This window comes from Gadus morhua, chromosome 4 (genome assembly GCF_902167405.1).
Source record: "Gadus morhua chromosome 4, gadMor3.0, whole genome shotgun sequence".
In the NCBI taxonomy this organism is placed as follows: domain Eukaryota; kingdom Metazoa; phylum Chordata; class Actinopteri; order Gadiformes; family Gadidae; genus Gadus; species Gadus morhua.
Genome location: NC_044051.1, coordinates 11,322,431 through 11,341,203, shown reverse-complemented (window position 1 = coordinate 11,341,203; position 18,773 = coordinate 11,322,431). Strand labels below are relative to the sequence as shown.

Here is an 18,773-nt window from a genome sequence, read left to right as displayed (position 1 = left end):
AAAGCCTAAATGCAATATACTTTGTAGTCGTTAAATTGATCTCAGGTCCAAGCTAAGAATGTACCAGCGATTGAGGATAGAACCGGCACACGAGACAATGCCGGCACCGAAGACATAGCATTGGCTTCATCTACCTCCAAACATACATACACCAGTACTGAGCAACAGCATGTATGCCAAGAAATGGAGGGGGGGGAACATCCAATATTGACAGAGGAGTGTGTGTGTGTGTGTGTGTGTGTGTGTGTGTGTGTGTGTGTGTGTGTGTGTGTGTGTGTGTGTGTGTGTGTGTGTGTGTGTGTGTGTGTGTGTGTGTGTGTGTGTGTGTGTGTGTGTGTGTGTAGCTCTGGTACCTGGTGTCTCTCCAGAAGGGCCTCAGCTCCCGTCACGTCCTTGGCCAGCTCCTCAGAGGACACCAGGCCTCGGATGCCGTTGATCCAGGACGTCAGATCTCTGCACACGGGGAACAGAGAGATCAGAACCAGTCTTAGTCTGTGTTTTGATATCTACATTCCGGTGCTATTGATTCCTCCGCTTGTGACCACTTTATAATGTCGCCTCATGTTTCTACCACAAAAGAAAGCCTTAATTTAAAACATAAAGTCCTACACCTAATTTTAGAATAGAGTTAATCAGAACAGGACTCTGGCTCTGGCTCAAAGAAGATTGTTTGACAAAAATTACTTTACTTGCATTATGATCTCTTGAGCTACTCTGTTGTTTATTTAAACTAAGTTTAAACTAGGCAAACCAGGCAGCACTACAACTTCCTTTTCTAGCGACTCCAATTCTAATTCTCTGCTTTGACGATTCTCAACCTTTCACTTATAAGTCCCCTTTAGATAAAAGCCGCTAAGAACCCCTTAACGTGGACCGAGTGCGAGGCAGCAGCAGCAGTGGTGGTCCTCCCTACCTGAAGCCGCTAAGAACCCCTTAACGTGGACCGAGTGCGAGGCAGCAGCAGCAGTGGTGGTCCTCCCTACCTGAAGCCGCTAAGAACCCCTTAACGTGGACCGAGTGCGAGGCAGCAGCAGCAGCAGCAGCGGCGGTCCTCCCTACCTGAAGTCGGACAGGAAGCGCTGCAGGTCGTGGGAGTTGCCCAGCTTGTCCTTCCTCTGGTCGGCGCGGCCCACCAGGCTGCTCCACGCCGTGTTCAGCTCCGTGCACTTCTCCTGGATGTCGTCCACCGCCTCGGGATGGGACTGGATCAGACGCTCCGCCGTCTCCCCCAGAGAGTTCACCTGAGGACGGGGTGGGGGGGGAGGAGGAGGAGGAGGAGGAGGAGGAATAGGGCGAAAAAAGATCCTCGGTTCAATGAAATGTAAATACTGTAATCCCTCTTTTGGATTTCGATGAAAATAGTTTCAAAAATATATATATTTTTTACTGGGCACCCAATTCAAACCAAGCAGGAACAGTTTGCATGGCTTTTTCTAAAATTAATAAATATTAATGAACAAACTCCCCAGGCAAGAAAACTCTTCCTGATCTCTTTAAATTATTCGGTGGATCCCGTCCTCTGACTTAAGCCTTTTCCAACTCTTTCCCCTCCGGCTGACAGCGGCCTGGACTGCGTCTCACCTTGTCTCCCAGGGCGGCCAGGTCTCTCTCGAAGCCCTCGTGTTTCCGCTGCAGGGCCTGGACGCTGGCCAGGTCGTGGCCGTAGTTATCGGTGTTCAGCGCCTGGTTCTTCTCCTCGATCCACTCTTTGGTCTCATCAGCATCCCTAAAACCAGACCGAGAAACATCCCATGTTGTCCCGATGGCCAGTGACTCACCGCATTGTGCAATGTAGACATTTTGAATTCAAACACCCAATCCATAAATATGCTCCTTTATAACTCAATCATAAACTCTTTGGTGCCATTTTTATAACAGATCGTTATTTTTTATTAAGAGCGCATCTTTTTTAAGTCATCAACCTTTTGCATTCAGTAATTTCCTAGTTCAATGCTAGCTTGTTTTTACTTTGACAACACTCTCATAAATGACTAAACAAATGGTTATAATATGTATTTGTATGTAGTTCCCAGTTGAAGAAAGGGCAGACACAGTGTGACTGTGCGGGCAGTCTGTACCTGTGGAAGCGCTGCACCTCATGGGCACTGCCCAGCATGTTGCTCCTGTCCTCAGCCAGCTGCTGCAGGGACCTCCATCGGTTGTTCAGCTCCTGGAGACACAACCACAACCCGACATCACACACCCCCCTTGTACCAGAGACACAGAGAACTCCCTCTGCCATGCGTGTGCAGTACGCCGTCCTTCTGATCCTGTCACGTTAAATCTGCTACAAATCTAATCTACAAGATCTTTGAGATAAAACAAGAACATCAATCTACTAGTACATGAACAAATAATCGTATGATTCAATGTATTTATGTTGCAGCTAACTAAGACTAAACTTCAGACTAGAGAGTGTGGTCTAGGGATGTTCCATGCACAAGGACGACACAGAGAGACGGCCGAAGTCCGGCAGACATTTCAAGAAAACGGTCCGACGGCATAGACTGGATGCATGAAGGGGTAGTGACAGACAACATAACGGGATACAACAACAACCAAATAACTGAAGAAAATAGCACAATCGAGACAAAAATAACAAGGGACAAAATGGGACAATATAAAAATGAAAAGGACACTAACGTAAAACTCGGTACGCGACACAAACATGACTAGGTTAGGAGGAAATAAAAGGGCATATCAAACTGTGACAAGGGAGGGGTTAACCAAAAGTGGTACACATATATCGACATGGACCACGATGCAGCACACTGATGCAGGAGAACGGTCGGGTTCGAGGCGGGGGTCGGAGGGCTCCAGCGGAATCTTACCTTGATGGTATTAAAGTTAGCCGTGGTTTGAACGGCCATGCGTACATTCTACAAGTCAAAGGTCACAGAGACAACACCACAGCAGTCAGAGGAGAGATGTCGGAGTTCACACGTCAGGGCCTTGCGGTTCTTCCCGAGAAGAAGCTCCGTCCAAAGTGGCTCAGAATCATCAAGAGGATAACAAACACTGCATCCACGGTAACACACACGGGGCATGCGGGATGGACATCTTTCGACTTCTTGTACAAGCCATTCCATCCATGGGTTTTAAAACCCATGTAGACATTGGGTCTGTTGTTCAAGCCATGTCTGACATTACATTCAACAGAAAACCCACAAATAACACTCGGGAGAAGCAGCGATATCTTCTCCAGAGAAAGAAGCCTATAGGGAAGTGCAGTTACAGATTGAGCCAATGAGTGCCAGGCGTGGTCCGAGACACTTCAATTGGAAACCAATCGGAAACGATTGCATAACCTGCACTGGTGGCTTTGTGGGAGGTTTGATTTTACCGTTTGATCAAAAAAAAAAACATTGCCATAGAAATGCGACACCCCATGTCGCAGAAGAAGAGTCAAGCATCATCGTCTGACCAGGTACAACGTCAAAATGAGGTTTGCAATTGATGCATATTTTGTTTTAGTAAGTTAATGACAAAATGCATCTCTTGTATTACTTGGGGGTAAGACGTGGTCGGTTGAGACTTACCTTCCATGGAGATGCATTCTTTGCGTCGGCTTCATCCTAATGAAGAAGAATATTTGTGTCAGGGATATGCACTAAGTTTCCTATTTCAATACTTTAACGGATGGCTGTTTAAAAGAAGTATAATTATGTGGCTCACCTTGCCAGGGGCGGATCCAAGCATTTCTTGTTGCTGCAATTGAAAAGGATGAGTTAACATTTAGGCCTATAACTTTAGAATTTCCCTTCTCAAAGAAAGCATTTCCCATTTAATTAAATTCGACTATCGAATCGAAGAGCTGACATATTTCACATTTGTTTTTCCCAAAAGGTAAACAAGAAAGTAATACAAAACTTGAATTAATAACAGCATCCTGTGAGACCGTCCAATTCCATTATATAAAAACATCTAGAATCGACTGGCCCACATGACGCCACGCCTTCAGACCCCACCGGGGCGTGCCTCCCTGTGTGTGTGCGTGTGCGTGTGCGTGTGTGTGTGTGTGTGTGTGTGGACGGTACCTGGGACTGCACCATGGGGGCCTCCTCGGCCATCAGGCCCTCAGACTCCAGCTCGGACGCCACCTTGTTGATGTCCCGCAGACGGGACTCGTTGGCCTTCAGGTCCTGGGAGAGAACACACCTCCGTTCAGACACACTTCCCAATCCCACACGGGACTCGGGTGTGTGAGTGGAATGGTCCATCGCATGTAGTTTTGATGACTTAGCGTATACTGGTGGACTATTTAGTTACTGAAACACTCGTGTGTAATGATCGATAATGTCTTGGTTATGGTCAATAATATATATTTTGCGCGATTACAATTGCATTGATACTACACCTGAACACCATTATTACATAATGACTAGAACATTAGTTAATTGTTAATTAAATGATAGTTAAAGGGCTATTACCCATGTCAATTATTGCAGCCTTATTTTAAAGTCCTACCTTGTTTTGTAAAATATTGTAGGTTGTGAAGTGAATAACATGAGGCCGTAACAAAAATGGCGTCCAATTCAAGACACAATTTCCCTGATGAAAAAGTACCTTCTGGAAGTCGTCAAACTTCTTCTGCAGCACCTCCACCTGCTCCAGGTCGGAGCCCATCTCCTCGTTGGTGAGCGCGCCCTCCTTCTCGTTGATCCACTGCTGCAGCTCGTTGGCCTCGCGGAACAGCATGAACTTCTTGCAGCTCTTCTCCAGCATGTCCTTGCGCTTGTCCCCCAGCTCCAGCAGAGTGCCGTACCTGTTCACCCACGCAGGACACACAGGGCCGGTGACTCACGGAGACCATGGCAACGCGACACCGAGGGTGAAGGAGTGCAGAGTTGGTCATCCGCTCGAGGTCTGATGTTATTTTAGGATTATGGAATGAATCCCCCATGGCGAACGGAATAGGCGAAGCTCAATCTCCTCAATCTCCGAGATGTTTGAACGGAATATAAAGCAGTGGAGTATAAACAGCCCAGTCATTGGTTGAAGGCTATTAATCCTGCATGGATCAAGATCCTAGGTGCGCTCAAAGGCAATCAGAATACGTTAATAAAGTAATAGCTCGAACCAATCGGATTCTTATAATTGTTCAACAGTATATGGGTATGCCATGGTTTTTAATCCATTCCTCGGGGACCACCTGAGCTCCGCCCCGATGCGTCACACACACACCCCTGACCCCCCTGATAACGAGCTCCCTACTGCGGGCATCGAGGTGTCAAACACGCCGGTGCCAGCCTGTTGGTCCGAAGGACTGGGTTGAAAACGTTCCGATTACCGTCGATAGACTACGGTCTATCCGAGGTACGTAGAACTGCAGCGATGCGGAGGATGAAGGAGTTTCACAAACACACACACACACACACACACACACACACACACACACACACACACACACATCCCAGAAGACAGGCCTGGGATGCGGAAGGGAGAGATGACGTCACAACGAGGAGACGATGCCTCTTCTATCCCTGGGTGATAGAAGATGAGGCTGGCGATGTACAACCACAACAACACAGGGGGGGAGCTGTGTAGTTGGGGGCAAGGGGGTTGGAGGCGGGCGACGGGTATGGACTGAAGAGCCGGGCGGATGAGGTGTGGTTGGGGGGCACGATCACCACGACACGCAGAGGTAGATGGGGGTGTTTTGGGAGGTTGGGGGCGGGGGTCTTACTCACAGCTCTTCCACCTGCTTCATGCGTACAGACACGCTGCACGCCTCCTTGGCGACCAGCCTGCACGCAGCAGGGGGGGCGCGAAGGCGAGGGAGACGCAGAGGTTTAGTGGTTAAACAACGGGCGAGAGAGGTAGAGAGCAAGAGAGAGAGAGAGAGAGAGAGAGAGAGAGAGAGAGAGAGAGAGAGAGAGAGAGAGAGAGAGAGAGAGAGAGAGAGAGAGAGAGAGAGAGAGAGAGAGAGAGAGAGAGAGAGAGAGAGAGAGAGAGAGAGAAAGAGAAAGAGAAAGAGAGAGAGAGAGAAAGAGGCAGAGAGACAAAAAGGAAGAGAGACAAAGAGAAAGAGAGAGCGCAAGAGAAGGAGAGATTGAGAGGCACAGCAAGAGTGAGAGCAAGTAAGATGAACAAGCAGAGGGAGAGCAGTGAGAGAGAAAAGGAGCAAGAGAGAGAGCAAGAGAAATCTTATAACGAACATCAGAAAATAAGATGAAAAATAGAGGTTAGCGGTTAAGGAACAACGAAAACACCCTCATAGTATAATCAGTATCAAAGTACCGACTATGTGTACTTAAATGCTGAATACCAGAATAGGTATACAGAAGAAAACCCAAACCATGTGTAAGTGAAGCTTTCACACACACACACACACACACACACACACACACACACACACACACAAACACAAAAGAGGGGTTATGCTGCGAGTGTTACTGACTGGTTATCCGCCTGTTCCTGGCGCAGGGCGATGCTGCCCTGCTCGTCCAGGAGGTTCTCCCTGGACGACGACTGGGTGGGGTCCAGCTTCTTCACGTAGGCCGCGGGTACGAAGCCCTGCCGGTCGTTCACCTCCACCTTCCACCAGTCCTAGGGAGACGGAGGCACGGGAACACGGGATGATTACAGAGGACATGAATTCAGAGTATAAATCCCCCCCCCCCCCCCCTGCAGGCTTTTAAAGCAATTATTTTGTGGCTATTATTTTCTTAATCTCCTTTAAAGCTTAATTTGTGGCCATCGCTAAGATTTATTTTGCGTGCTCTTCGGCAGCCCCTTTGGCGATAAGCGGTAATTGCTCCCATAGATTCCAGCGGTGTTCAGTCGCGGACACCAAGTTGGTAACTTTTGTTATACTGCAAATTCCAGGCCTCCGTCACACAGAATGTGCTACTTCACTCGGCCTCTTAACGGACATTAATTTCCATGAAATTTCAGTAGGGGATAATTATTTTCCCATCAACAAATGCAGAAACAACAGCATAACGAGTGTGGGGGAGTGTTTGGGGGAGTGTGTGGGGGAGTGTTTGGGGGAGGGTTTGGGGGAGTGTGTGGGGGAGGGTTTGGGGGAGGGTGTGGGGGAGGGTTTGGGGGAGTGTGTGGGGGAGGGTTTGGGGGAGGGTTTGGGGGAGGGTGTGGGGGAGGGTTTGGGGGAGTGTGTGGGGGAGTGTTTGGGTGAGTGTGTGGGGGAGTGTGTGGGGGAGTGTGTGGGGGAGGGTTTGGGTGAGTGTGTGGGGGAGTGTGTGGGGGAGTGTGTGGGGGAGTGTTTGGGGGGAGTGGGGGTCCCACCTTGTTGGTGCTGTTGAGTAGAGTGAGGATGTCCCCCTTCTTCATGGTGACCTCACGGGGGCTCTTCTCCTGGTAGTCGTACAGGGCCAGGACCAGCTCCTTCCCCGTCTCGTCGTCCGTGGGGGCCACTTGTTGCTGTGGTTACAACAGATCCACGTTTTATTCGTTGAGCAGATGCTTACATTTCTATCCCGAGTTTCTTACAAGTGAAGCTTAAAACTATCAAAGCAAGCAATCGATCTTGGAGCGGCTTCATAGAGAGGCAGTGCTCTGTAGTCATTTACTTTTATACGTCACTGATAGTGCAATCAGATATAGTCAATGCATATCAAAGTGCTTTCAAAGCTGTGCAACATCAGTACAGTAAAGTGAGCACCAGACTACTAGCGCTAGACAAGCACAGACCGGAAACAAGTGCACGAGTCGGCTTGCTAGGCCATCTCAGAAGAGGGGGGTCTTTAGATGCTTTCGTATGGTAAATGGTAAACGGACTGCATTTATCTAGTGCTTTTTTTTTTTTCCCCCAAGCGGTTTACAATATTCCCTTACACTCACCCATTCAAGCACACATTCACCCACCGACGACGGAGTCAACCATGCAAGGAGACAGCCAGCTCGTCGGGAGCAGTTAGGGTTATGTGCCTTGCTCAGGGACACCTCGACACTCAGCTAGGAGGAGCCTAGCTTTGTAGTCAATGCAATCATACTGATAACCGCCATGGACTAGCAAAAGTTAAGCTGTGGCTTTGCAGAATGCTTGTCGCCATGGGGATGGGGACTCACCCTGCAGGACTGGGCCTGTTCTTTCAGCGCGTGGATGCTGCTGCCGTAGGCGCTCAGGTCCGACATCAGGGCCTCGTGCTTCTTCAGCAGAGCCTACGGGAGAGGAGGTCATGGGTCATGCACAGTGTGGATGGGTCACAAAGTGAAAGTGAAACCAATGTTGGCGAAGATGGCCATTTTCTTGTTGGTATTTCCATAAACTACATTCTTAATAGATAGCAGGCAGCTATTCTTTTTTCTTTATTTTAAACCCAATGTTTGTTTCCTAATTACTGCTATTAAAAATTTATTCTTTGAGGCCTATTTTAATTAAATGGTACATTTTTGGGGGAAACACACTCATTCATGAGATACATTAAAAAAAGAAAGGGTTAGGGCTTTGAGAGGCTTAACAATAGTTTGGTGAATAGTGAATGGAACTGCGGCCCCGACACCTAGTGAATGGCTCCATTCACTATTCAACGTTCAGTCATTAAAGGGACGCTTTTACCCAGAGCCACATCCAATGAGTCCGGATGCATCTTACCAAGGAGCAGGGTAGCACGAGTACAGCTCAGGCTGCGGACACCGGCGGGGATCGAACCCGGTTCCTCTTGACGCCCCCCCCCCCCCCCCCCCCTCACCAACCCGTAGGCCCGTTACCTCGGCAGAGTCCTCGTCCTTGCCGTAGTCGGGGCTGCCCACGATGGGCTCCTTCTCCCTCATCCAGGACTCGGCCTCGTTGGCGTCGGCGAAGTACTGCTGGGCCTGCAGGGAGTCCTCCAGGTCCTGGCGCCGCTGCGCCGCCTTGCCCTTCAGCGTGTCCCAGCGGCCGTTCAGCTCGCCCAGCTTCACCTTCACCTCCTCCGCCGCAAAGTGGCCTGGGGGAGGGGGGAGGGGTGGGTAGAGAGGGGGGGGGGGGTTGACGGTCGGTTGGTCTGACCCTGGAGATCTGAGCTCGGGTCTGATTGTGCGGGACTAGGGGAACATTGACTTTACTCTTGCTTTATAGATCGTCCTGAATTCAATTAAAAATAAAATACATTCAATTACGGGTTGACGAGAAGTTTAACTGCGGAAAGTGCTGTGCGTTGGGTTTCTTGTTTAATCATTATTCATTTATCATGTTGATTGATTGCCAATGAATGCATTGGAAGGTCGTCTAACCATCCATACATTGATTGAAGAAGCCTCGTCCCTGAATCTTAAATGTAGTGTTCAACAAATGATGAGCACTTCAAGGATGGTCCTGTCTGGAGGATAGTCCTCCTTACCTTCCTCCACCATGGCGTCGCCCTTCTGGCTGACGGCCTTGATGCGGGGCTCGTGGCCCGAGATCTCCGCCTGCAGGGCCTGGTGCTTCTTCAGGAGGTTCTGCACGCCGATCAGGTCTTTGCCTGAACAAGAGGACAGCAGCGGGGGGTTAATTCAAATGCATCGGACCAGTGGACAGGCAAGACATGAGGGTCCACCTTTCAGGCCTCTATGAACTCATATGAATAATATTATCATGATAGTAACTTTACTTACAAAGCACTTTATTGATAAATACAATAAAAAAATACAACATAAATTACAGAATACATTATAATACCTTCATAACAACGGATGAAATAAGACGATAAAATCATAGGGGACAAAAGAAATCGATTGGCAAGATCTCAACTTTGGAAAGCCCGATTAAAAATGCTAGTTTTTCGGCAGGATTTACAATTAACAAAATTAAACAGAACAGACAATTGACCGCAAGTAAATGTATAAGCCACACCCCTCTAAACTGCGGACGACAGTCCTACAAACTCAGTGTACGCCCAGCATGGAAACAATGCCAGGCAACGTTTTTGACTCTTGAGCGACCACACCCACCTCGGTTGGTGGAGGCGGCGATGGGCTCCTTCTCGCGGATCCAGGTCTCCTCGTCCTCCACGTCCCTGAAGAGCTGCTGCAGCCGCAGGGAGTCGGACAGCTTCTGCTTGCGGGCCGTCATGGGCTCGCGCAGGCCGTCGTAGCGCGTCACCAGCGCCTCCTGCTTCTTGCGGATGTTGTCGGCGTCAAAGTGGCCGGCCTCCTGGAACTGCCGGGCCTGGATGGTGATGCCGTCAATGCGGTCCTGTTGGAGAGAGGGGGAGGGAACGGGGGTTAACACAGGGTCATTTGGTTAATTTAAAAAGTCGACTGCTCTGTGGTGAAATGTAGATTTAATATGTTCTAGTGACTGGCAACCTCTGTCTCCTCCACACAACTACTTAAAATAATGATTGATGTAAGTCACGTTAACTAATCACAAAAGTCACAACAATAATAATTGAATCAAATTAGGAACATTTGGCATCAGAGACGCATAACGACAGATATGGAGGTGTCAATAAAGAGTGCGCTGATCAGATGAGGTCCGGATGCACACACAAGCACACCCTTGTAGTGTGTTTGTTTGCCTCAGTATGTGTGAGTGTGTGTGTACATATTTACTTGTCTGTCTGCCTGTTTACGTGTGTATGTGTGTGTGTGTGTTTGCATTGTTTTCGTATGTGTGTTTGCAGGTCTGTGTTTGTGCGTGGGTGTGTTGCATGTCTGAGCGTCTCTGTGTGTGCGTGTGTGTACCTGGTGCGCGGCCACGTCGGCCTCCAGCAGGGCGTGCTTCTTCTGCAGGTTCTGGACGCTGGTCAGGTCCTTGCCGTAGTCGTCGGAGGCCAGCTGGCCCTCCACCTCGTACAGCCACAGCTCGATGTCCTCCACGTTGCGGTTGAACTGCTGCTGCTGGTTGGCCTCGCGCAGCTTGATGCCTGGGGGAGAGGAGATCAGAAGAACAGAAGAACTGTTAACAGGACTCCAATCAGAATGCAAATATATAGCACTCGGATAAGCAGTAAAATATAACAAGGAACCACAATGGATTTAGGCCTTCAGGCTTTATTGTGTCACCCCTGCCTGTTTATGTATTTTAATATATGACACAGAGTGCTGTTCATATTGTATACATACAAGGTAGAGTGTTAACAGTGGCTCTGTATGTGAGTTGTACTCTCATGTGCATTGTGAAGAACAAAAACTATTTCACAGCCTGCAACATCAACTTTGTTTCAACTGGACAAATCCCGGACCAATGTCGTCCCCTGACCGTAACGTTTGTGTTTGTGCCAAGGGCATCTCTATGAACTACATAGTATAGATTGAAATAATCAAAGAATACATATATATGAGCCGTGGCTGTACCTTTGAGCTCGGTGGCCTCCAGCAGCTTCTTCCACTGGGAGCTGACCTCCTCCATGCGCCCGGACACCTCGTCCGCGGCGTAGTGCTTCCCGTCCAGGAGCTCCTGGCCCGACTTCTGCAGGGCGTCGATGCGGCTCTGGTTGGCCGACAGCTCCGCCTCGAAGGCCTGGTGCTTCTGCACCTTGCCCTGGAGGTTGGAGGGGTCCTGGGGGGAGGGGAGAGGAGAGAGGAGAGAGTAGAAGGTGTGTTAACATGATGTAGAACGTCCAGCTCTCCCCTCAACACTCGTCACCCTTTCTGGGTCTTATACTTGTATTCGTATTTTCTTGAGATTTACATTTTCGGTAAATACTTGGTATTTTTACCGGTTATTGTGTTCAGTGTCAAAAAACACCTAATTCCAATGCATCATCATCGTATTGAGCAATAAAAGAAAACACAAACTATACATCTTCAGCCATCCTGCATGAGATCGTTCTGCAGGCCAACTGCCTCTTGTAGACATTGAACCAATCACATCACAGCGTGTAGACTAAACAAAAAGCAGGAGAAAAAGGGGCTCTTACTTTGTAGGCCTCGTCGGTGGCGGTCTTCATCTTCTCGTTGATCCAGCTCTTGAGCTCGTCGGAGTCCCTGAAGAACTGCTGCAGGTGGAAGGAGTCCTCCAGGCCGGCGCGGCGCGACTGGGCGCGCTCGTGGAGGGCGTTGCGGCGGTTGAGGAGCTGCACGGGGCAAAAGATTACCAATCACAGTTCAAATGGCTGCGTGATCAACTATGGGGGACATTTCCATCACTTGATTGTGTATTTTAATGGTATACATAATGCAGAGATCTTTGTTTCTTCTTCAGTCTCATGGTTTTTATAGATTGGATTTTTATGCAACAGCATATCCATGGCTTATAATTCTGTTTGTTCAGTTGATTGCATCTTTTAATGGTATATTTAATATACCCCCCAACAACATAATATACCATATATTTAATTTTCCCAAGAACGTCAGTGTCCAGAAGGACCCTGTATTACTATACATCGCTTAGCAACGCCAACTGCATTACTTACAGCATCTCTGCGGGTAGCGACATCCTCCTTGGCATAGTGGTTGTTATCGATGAGCTTGGTAGCGAACTCATCAAGGGCCTGGAGAGAGACAGAGACAGAGAGAGAGAGAGAGAGAGAGAGAGCTTGGTTAAAACCAATGCTATCATCAGCCGATCCTTGAGTCAATGCAAAGGGAGCATTGTTCTATGATGTTCCCGTGATAAAAGGTCAAAGTTTTAAATAATAATAACCGTGATAGTCATAATAGTGGGTGATCCCGTGTGATGACTTACGGTGATCTTCTCCTCCTGTGCGCTGAGAGACTTCTCAAAGTCCTCGTGTTTCTTCAGCAGGGCCTCCACGCTGTCCAGGGAGTCGCCCAGGTCTTCGTTGAGGAGGAACGCCTGTACACAGCACGCACACACAGTCCATGAGAACACGGATCCTTGTGGAAATCTGAAGAAGCCTTTGCACAAATTCAGTTTTCACTTGGACACTTGATACTGAAGCACGTCTTCCTTATCCAGCTGCAATCGACCCCTTCACTTCTTGATTGTGTAAGAACCCGTGGGTGTCTTGCCGTCTCCAGACATGGCCATTCCCCCCCTGCCTGCCTAAAGAATTGTGCATGATAATGAACTTAGGCTATCTTAAGATAATTAACTCAGGCTATCGGTCCAGACTGGCAACAGCCATGGACAGTGCATACCCATCGTTCTGAGACGACGCTGGGGAAATCCTGTCTGTGCCTTCAGCCAACAGTCTTCCCCTTATGCTGCTCCATCAAACCGAATACTTTGTAGTCAAGGGTGTTTTTTAAGCATTATTTTTAAACCAATAACGGATTCTCTCCCTCCTCCCCTACCAATACATTCATTTTTGCCTTATACTTTCTGTTCAGCACCTCACGTCATTGTCAGTTGTGTGTGTTGTCGCCCTTCTAATTGCCATAGATCCCCGACCAATAACATAATGAATGTTGTGTGTGGTGGTGGCGTGGTGGACGTGTGGTGGTGGTGGCGTGGTGGACGTGTGGCGGTGGTGCCGGGGTGGACGTGTGGTGGTGGTGGCGTGGTGGACGTGTGGTGGTGGTGCTGATGGATCCGGTACCTCCTGCTTGCTCATCCAGTTGTCCACCTGCTCCGTGTCCCTGTAGAAGAGCTGCAGGTCCATGCACTGTTCGTACTGCTGCCGGCGGAGCTCCCACAGCTCCAGAAGAGACTCCTTCTCCTCGGTGAGGACGCCCAGCTAAACACACACACACACACGTTTAGTTATTACATATATTACTTTTGTTTAACATTAATGTTTGCATCTACAATTCTATGACTCTGAATGTGTATACAGGCCTATTTTGGTACAAAGATTGGTTTTAATTTGCATCTTTTACTCTAGTATGGTTCTTCTCATCTCATTTCCAGAAATCTCCTTCAATGCAGTTAAAAATAAACAAAATGACGTTGCGTGTGCGTGTGTGTGTGTGTGTGTGTGTGTGTGTGTGTGTGTGTGTGTGTGTGTGTGTGTGTGTGTGTGTGTGTGTGTGTGTGTGTGCGCGTTCGCCCACCTTCTCCTTGACCTCGTCCGAGGCGTAGTGGCCTGTGTTGAGCAGCGCCTGGCCGGCCTCGTCGGCAGCCCTGAAGCTGTCCTCGTGGGCGTCAATCTCTCCCTGTTACAGCACAGAACCAACATGAGCATGAAGAGGTGCTACATACGCAAAAGCTTTCAATTAAACATAGGGCTTCACAAAACAAAAGCACTCCAGGTAGACGGCAAAACAGGCATTCAAATATGCAGACTCTAGGAACTACTTAAAAGCTCAATGAATAATTATTAACTTATAATAACAAAAAATAACCTTTTTGTATTTCTATGGTTATTGAAATGGCTACGTCCTGTTAATATTCTTTATGAAATAGTAAATGTTGTGCTCAAATGTACACTATACCACACTGTTTCACAGAACATAACGTCTGGGTATTGCTTTGAGCTGCAATATTTAATTGTATTTTGCCATAAGGCGTGTGCGTGTACGTGTCCATATGAGCGTACGTTTCCATACGCATGTATTTGTGCATGCCTACAGGCATGAGTCCATTTGTATATTGTGTGTTTGTGTCTGTGTATGTATGTGTGTATAGGTGTGCAACTGTGCAACTGTGCATGTGTCCATATTTGTGCGCGTGTGTGTGTGTGTGTGTGTCTGCATATGCATGTGTGTGTGTGTTTGTTTCCATATGTGTGTGTGTGTGTGTGTGTGTGTGTGTGTGTGTGTGTGTGTGTGTGTGTGTGTGTGTGTGTGTGTGTGTGTGTGTGTGTGTGTGTGTGTGTGTGTGTGTGAGTGTGTGTGTATGCATATGCATGTCTTTGTGTGCGTGTGTCCATATGTGTGTGTGTGTGTCTGTGCGTGTCCATATTTGTGTGTGTGTGTCCATATGCGTGTGTGTGTGTGTACCTTGTGCTCCTGGTGGCGGTCTAGCAGGGCCTCGGCTCCGGCCACGTCGTTGGCCAGCTCGTCAGCGTTGATCAGCGCCTTCATCTCCGTCACCCAGCTGGTCAGGTCCCTGAAGTCAGCCGTGAAGCGCTGCAGCCTGTTGAGGAACACACACACACACACACACACACGTTAACACATGCAGCTACCCTAAAGGCTTACTTATGGTCCCACGTCGACGCAGCGCAAGGGGGGTTACGGACCCATTACGTCCTTGCGGACCCTCCTTGCGGACCCTCCTTGCGGACCCTCCTTGCGTCCAACGCAAGGGCCTGCCCTGCGCCTCCCACAAAGTGTAACCTTGCGCCGAGGCAATGTTTGTTTTTAGGAAGGGCTTTTTTTTTGGCAAGGGCTGTGATTGGTCCGCTCACTAAAACCCGACGCAGAACCAGAAAAGGATCAGGACTGAGTCGGAGCGTCTGCGGGGTCATTGCGCTGCGTCTGCGTGGAACCATAGCTGAGCCGTGACATGTGTGGGTCATCATGACGTGCTCCCGGAGCGGCGGTCTTTACCGGTAGGAGTCGTTGAGGCGGGCGCGTCTCTCGGCCGCCAGGGTCCTGATCTGCTCCCAGTTGGTGACCAGCTCGTCCTTCTTCAGGTGGATCTGGGCCGCGTTCTGGGGGTGGGTCTGCTGCAGGCGCTCCGACTCGCCGCCCAGCATGTTCACCTGGTGGGTCCGGCAAACAGGGACCTTTTAGAACTACTCCCATGTGTTTCACGGCTGGGAAACACCAAAGGGCGCGTCGACACCTATATCGTCGGTCACCATCCCATAATAACCGGGTTGCTAGTATGGAAACCACTTTCACACCAATGGGGTGAATAGAAAAGTGTGACGCAACTGAGTCAACTACCTGTATGGATTTTATAAATCAACAGTAATGATAATAATCATAATGTTTTGCTTGTATTTCGTATTTTTTTGATCCAGCAGAACACAGATAGATATAATAATAGTAGCAGCATTTATCTTTAATTGTTGTTTTATCTATGTCATATTTGTATGGGTGAGGTACTTGAATGAGCCGCTTGGGTTGTTGTTTCTATACCAATGTGCAGCGGTTTTACCTGAGCCTGAGCTTGACTTGATTGACATCTCATGGCCCTACCTTGTCCTCTAGGGCAGCCAGGTCTCTCTCCAGGCCCTCGTGCTTACGCAGCAGGGCCTGAACGCTGGCCAGGTCACGGCCAAAGTCGTCGGAGGCCATGAGCTGCTCCTTCTCCTTGATCCAGCTGATGGTCTCGTCCACATCCCTGTTGGTGACGACACCATCTCAGAAGCTGAAACACCCAACCCTGATTCCTGGCCTTACTGATTACGACACCATAAAAGGAATGCATCACTGTTATCTAAATCCCTGATCTCCTGGGTAGGGTAGGGGTTGTGGATATAACAACATCAACGTCTCAGCTCTGCCTCCATATTAAACGCCTAGTCCACAACAATACGGATCATGACGCTTAACAATAAATCTAAAAACATCAGTTCAACAGGGTTTTGGCGTCCGTCAGGGAGTAATTGCGGCGTACCGATAGGGGTCCAGGGTTTCCCGCAGAAAATGTGTTAGCTAGGGTGGTGGGGTTTGCTGCTAAACATGTGGACCATTTATGCTTGGTTTTCAAGAAGGCTGTCAGACTGTTGCCCTGTAGTCTGATCTATACACAGAGAGCGAATTAAGTTTTTTTGGGGACGTCGTAGATAAGGTGGCAGACGTGTGTTGCTCAGGCTGCCGCCTTAACAGTAAAGTTAAGTCAATAAGTATTTTTTTATTTATTATATTTACTTATTTATTTATTTATTTTCCCACAATGTCTTGTTTTTTAAACGATTTATGATGACTATATGCTCTGTAAGGTGACCTTCGGTGTCTTGAAAGGCGCCTCTAAATTAAATGTATTATTATTATTATTATTATTATTAAAGTGCTGTAAAAAACCTTCCCACCTTAACTGTAAAAAAAACGGGGGTCCTTAAGACACAAAAAACCTTGTGAGCTCTGCCCCCTTACCGGTTGAAGCGCTGCACCTCGGCCGCCCCGAAGAGCCGGCCCTGCCGCTGCAGCGCCAGCCCCTTCAGCCGCTGCCACGCAGCGTTGACCTCGTCCTGCTTGCGCACGATGAGCTCCGCCTCCGGGTGGGCCTCTTGGGTGAGCCGGGCCGCCAGCTGGTTGACCTCGTTGACGCGCTCCTCGTGGGCCGCCAGGTCCGTCTGGAACTCCTCGAACTTCTTCTGCAGCAGCTCCACGTGCTCTAGGTCCTGGCCCAGCTCCTCCGAGGTGGCCATGGTCTCCTGGAGGGTGGACGGTTGTTGGGTGAATCACAAGGGGTTTGTATATTTAGAGGGTGTTTGGAAATGTACCGCGGGTTTGTATATTTACAGGGCATTTGAAGATTTCGAGGGCGATTGTAAATTTACAGGGCATTTGTAGATTAACAGGGCATTTATAGATTAACAGGGCATTTGTAAATTTACAGGGAAATTTGTAGATTTACTGGGAAATCTGTAGATTTACTGGGAAATTTGTAGATTTACAGGGAAATTTGTATATTTACAGGATGTTTGTTAATTGCCAGGGAGTGTGTAAATGTACAAGGCGTTAGTGGTGTACGTTTGAGGAATTGTAGATAGTGATTTGGTTTTGTTTGTTATGATTGTTTTCTTACATTCCTTATTCTCTCATTCTCAGATCAGCACCCTAAACACTAGACTATCCTGCCCCCATATATATAGTCAATACAATTCAACCTATTGACGACACGTCAAAACAGTTTTTACATTATTGCCAACCTCCTGAAATGCGGGTCACCTTTTCACTAGAGTTTCATTTCATTCGATGTGTTGTGTTTCTGATTACTCTGAGCATGTTGTTACTGGGAGTCCCACCTTGTCATTGATCCAGTCCATGGCGTCGTCACACTCGCGCAGGTACTGCACCAGCTTCTGGGCCTGCAGCAGACGCATGCCCTTCTCCTTGGTCTTCAACAGCAGCAGGTCCCACAGGCGGTGCAGCTCCTCCAAACGGGTCTGTTTCCATGGAAACACGAGGAGGAGAACGCGGGACGCGGCGGTTAGACGGAAGGACGGACGGAACGAAGAGATGGCAATAATAGATATTGTTTGAATGACACCAGGGGGGTAGAAACAAGAACAAATGAGGAAGAAACTCCGAGGTAGAAGCGGATTTGGCCAAATTCACACAGTAGAAAAGAGTACAAACAAATATCTTTAATTTACGCTAGGAAATAATTACAAATAATGTCCATTATTATAAATAATGTCCTAGCACAAATAAAATATTTATATATTTAATATGTGCTAGGAAATTATTACAAATATATCCATGGTGACTGAAACGACAAATGTAATCAAATATAAATATATATATATTTTTCACCCATGCATCATCACGACATAAATTGCCCTATTTCTAGCTTGAAAAAATAAATAACACACTGCATGCTCTATCTACAAAAACCCGACTTCCCAGACTGAATCCTTACGAAGAAAGGGACAAGGACAAGTGAATCAGAAGAACAGATTCTAAAACGGTCGTCACAGCACTCAAAGAGGTCACCAGCACCTACTTGAATGTACTCAATCATATTGGTACTTGTAACTATGGGTCTCTGTTGTGTCCGGTACGGCGTGAAAGACTGGACCACAGATGACAGAATTAAGCAAAGGATATACATGTCTCTGTGTGTGTGGGCGTATGTGTGCGTGTGTGTGTGTGTCTCTCTTACGCGGATGGTCTCTGAGGCGAAGTGGCCCTCGGTGATCATGAGGTTGCCGGTTTCGTCCAGCTTGATGATGGCTCCAGCGTTGGCCTGTACCTCAGCCTCAAACGCCTGGTGTTTCTGGAGCTTGCCCTGTTGACACACACACACACACACCAACACCAGTCAGAGACCCTTGAAGGATGCAAGATCAGGCAAAGAAAAACACTGCAACCGACCACTCTAAGATATGAAAGTCATCATTGACTGGCTGCGCCATTTATCGCAGTTTGCACCAAGT

General features: G+C 48.2%; 1 protein-coding gene and 1 non-coding gene across 8 annotated transcripts in view; both read right to left on the bottom strand.

Annotated features, from left to right (window-relative positions):
- sptan1 (spectrin alpha, non-erythrocytic 1) overlaps positions 1–18,773 on the bottom strand; it is a 43,781-nt gene that overhangs the window by 16,655 nt on the left and 8,353 nt on the right. For 4 of the 7 annotated variants that reach the window (XM_030354096.1, XM_030354097.1, XM_030354094.1 and 1 more), the window contains exons 3-31: positions 18,500–18,625; positions 17,640–17,780; positions 16,765–17,045; positions 15,865–16,009; positions 15,268–15,422; positions 14,716–14,851; positions 13,828–13,929; positions 13,374–13,511; positions 12,557–12,667; positions 12,285–12,362; positions 11,790–11,945; positions 11,224–11,428; positions 10,612–10,793; positions 9,877–10,120; positions 9,285–9,407; positions 8,674–8,891; positions 8,032–8,124; positions 7,249–7,383; positions 6,401–6,549; positions 5,691–5,747; positions 4,567–4,765; positions 4,038–4,142; positions 3,676–3,708; positions 3,540–3,575; positions 2,832–2,879; positions 2,079–2,170; positions 1,582–1,726; positions 1,060–1,241; positions 354–453 (exon numbers count right to left, since the gene is read on the bottom strand). In XM_030354096.1, coding sequence (XP_030209956.1) covers positions 354–453; positions 1,060–1,241; positions 1,582–1,726; positions 2,079–2,170; positions 2,832–2,879; positions 3,540–3,575; positions 3,676–3,708; positions 4,038–4,142; positions 4,567–4,765; positions 5,691–5,747; positions 6,401–6,549; positions 7,249–7,383; positions 8,032–8,124; positions 8,674–8,891; positions 9,285–9,407; positions 9,877–10,120; positions 10,612–10,793; positions 11,224–11,428; positions 11,790–11,945; positions 12,285–12,362; positions 12,557–12,667; positions 13,374–13,511; positions 13,828–13,929; positions 14,716–14,851; positions 15,268–15,422; positions 15,865–16,009; positions 16,765–17,045; positions 17,640–17,780; positions 18,500–18,625 — 3,915 coding nt within the window. The remainder of the gene's footprint in view (positions 1–353; positions 454–1,059; positions 1,242–1,581; positions 1,727–2,078; positions 2,171–2,831; positions 2,880–3,539; positions 3,576–3,675; positions 3,709–4,037; positions 4,143–4,566; positions 4,766–5,690; positions 5,748–6,400; positions 6,550–7,248; positions 7,384–8,031; positions 8,125–8,673; positions 8,892–9,284; positions 9,408–9,876; positions 10,121–10,611; positions 10,794–11,223; positions 11,429–11,789; positions 11,946–12,284; positions 12,363–12,556; positions 12,668–13,373; positions 13,512–13,827; positions 13,930–14,715; positions 14,852–15,267; positions 15,423–15,864; positions 16,010–16,764; positions 17,046–17,639; positions 17,781–18,499; positions 18,626–18,773) is intronic. The other 3 variants (XM_030354099.1, XM_030354100.1, XM_030354098.1) reach the window with 2 other exon arrangements.
- LOC115543155 (small nucleolar RNA SNORA57) lies at positions 57–190 on the bottom strand. The gene has a single exon (XR_003976680.1). It is a non-coding gene; the product is annotated as a small nucleolar RNA SNORA57 (small nucleolar RNA).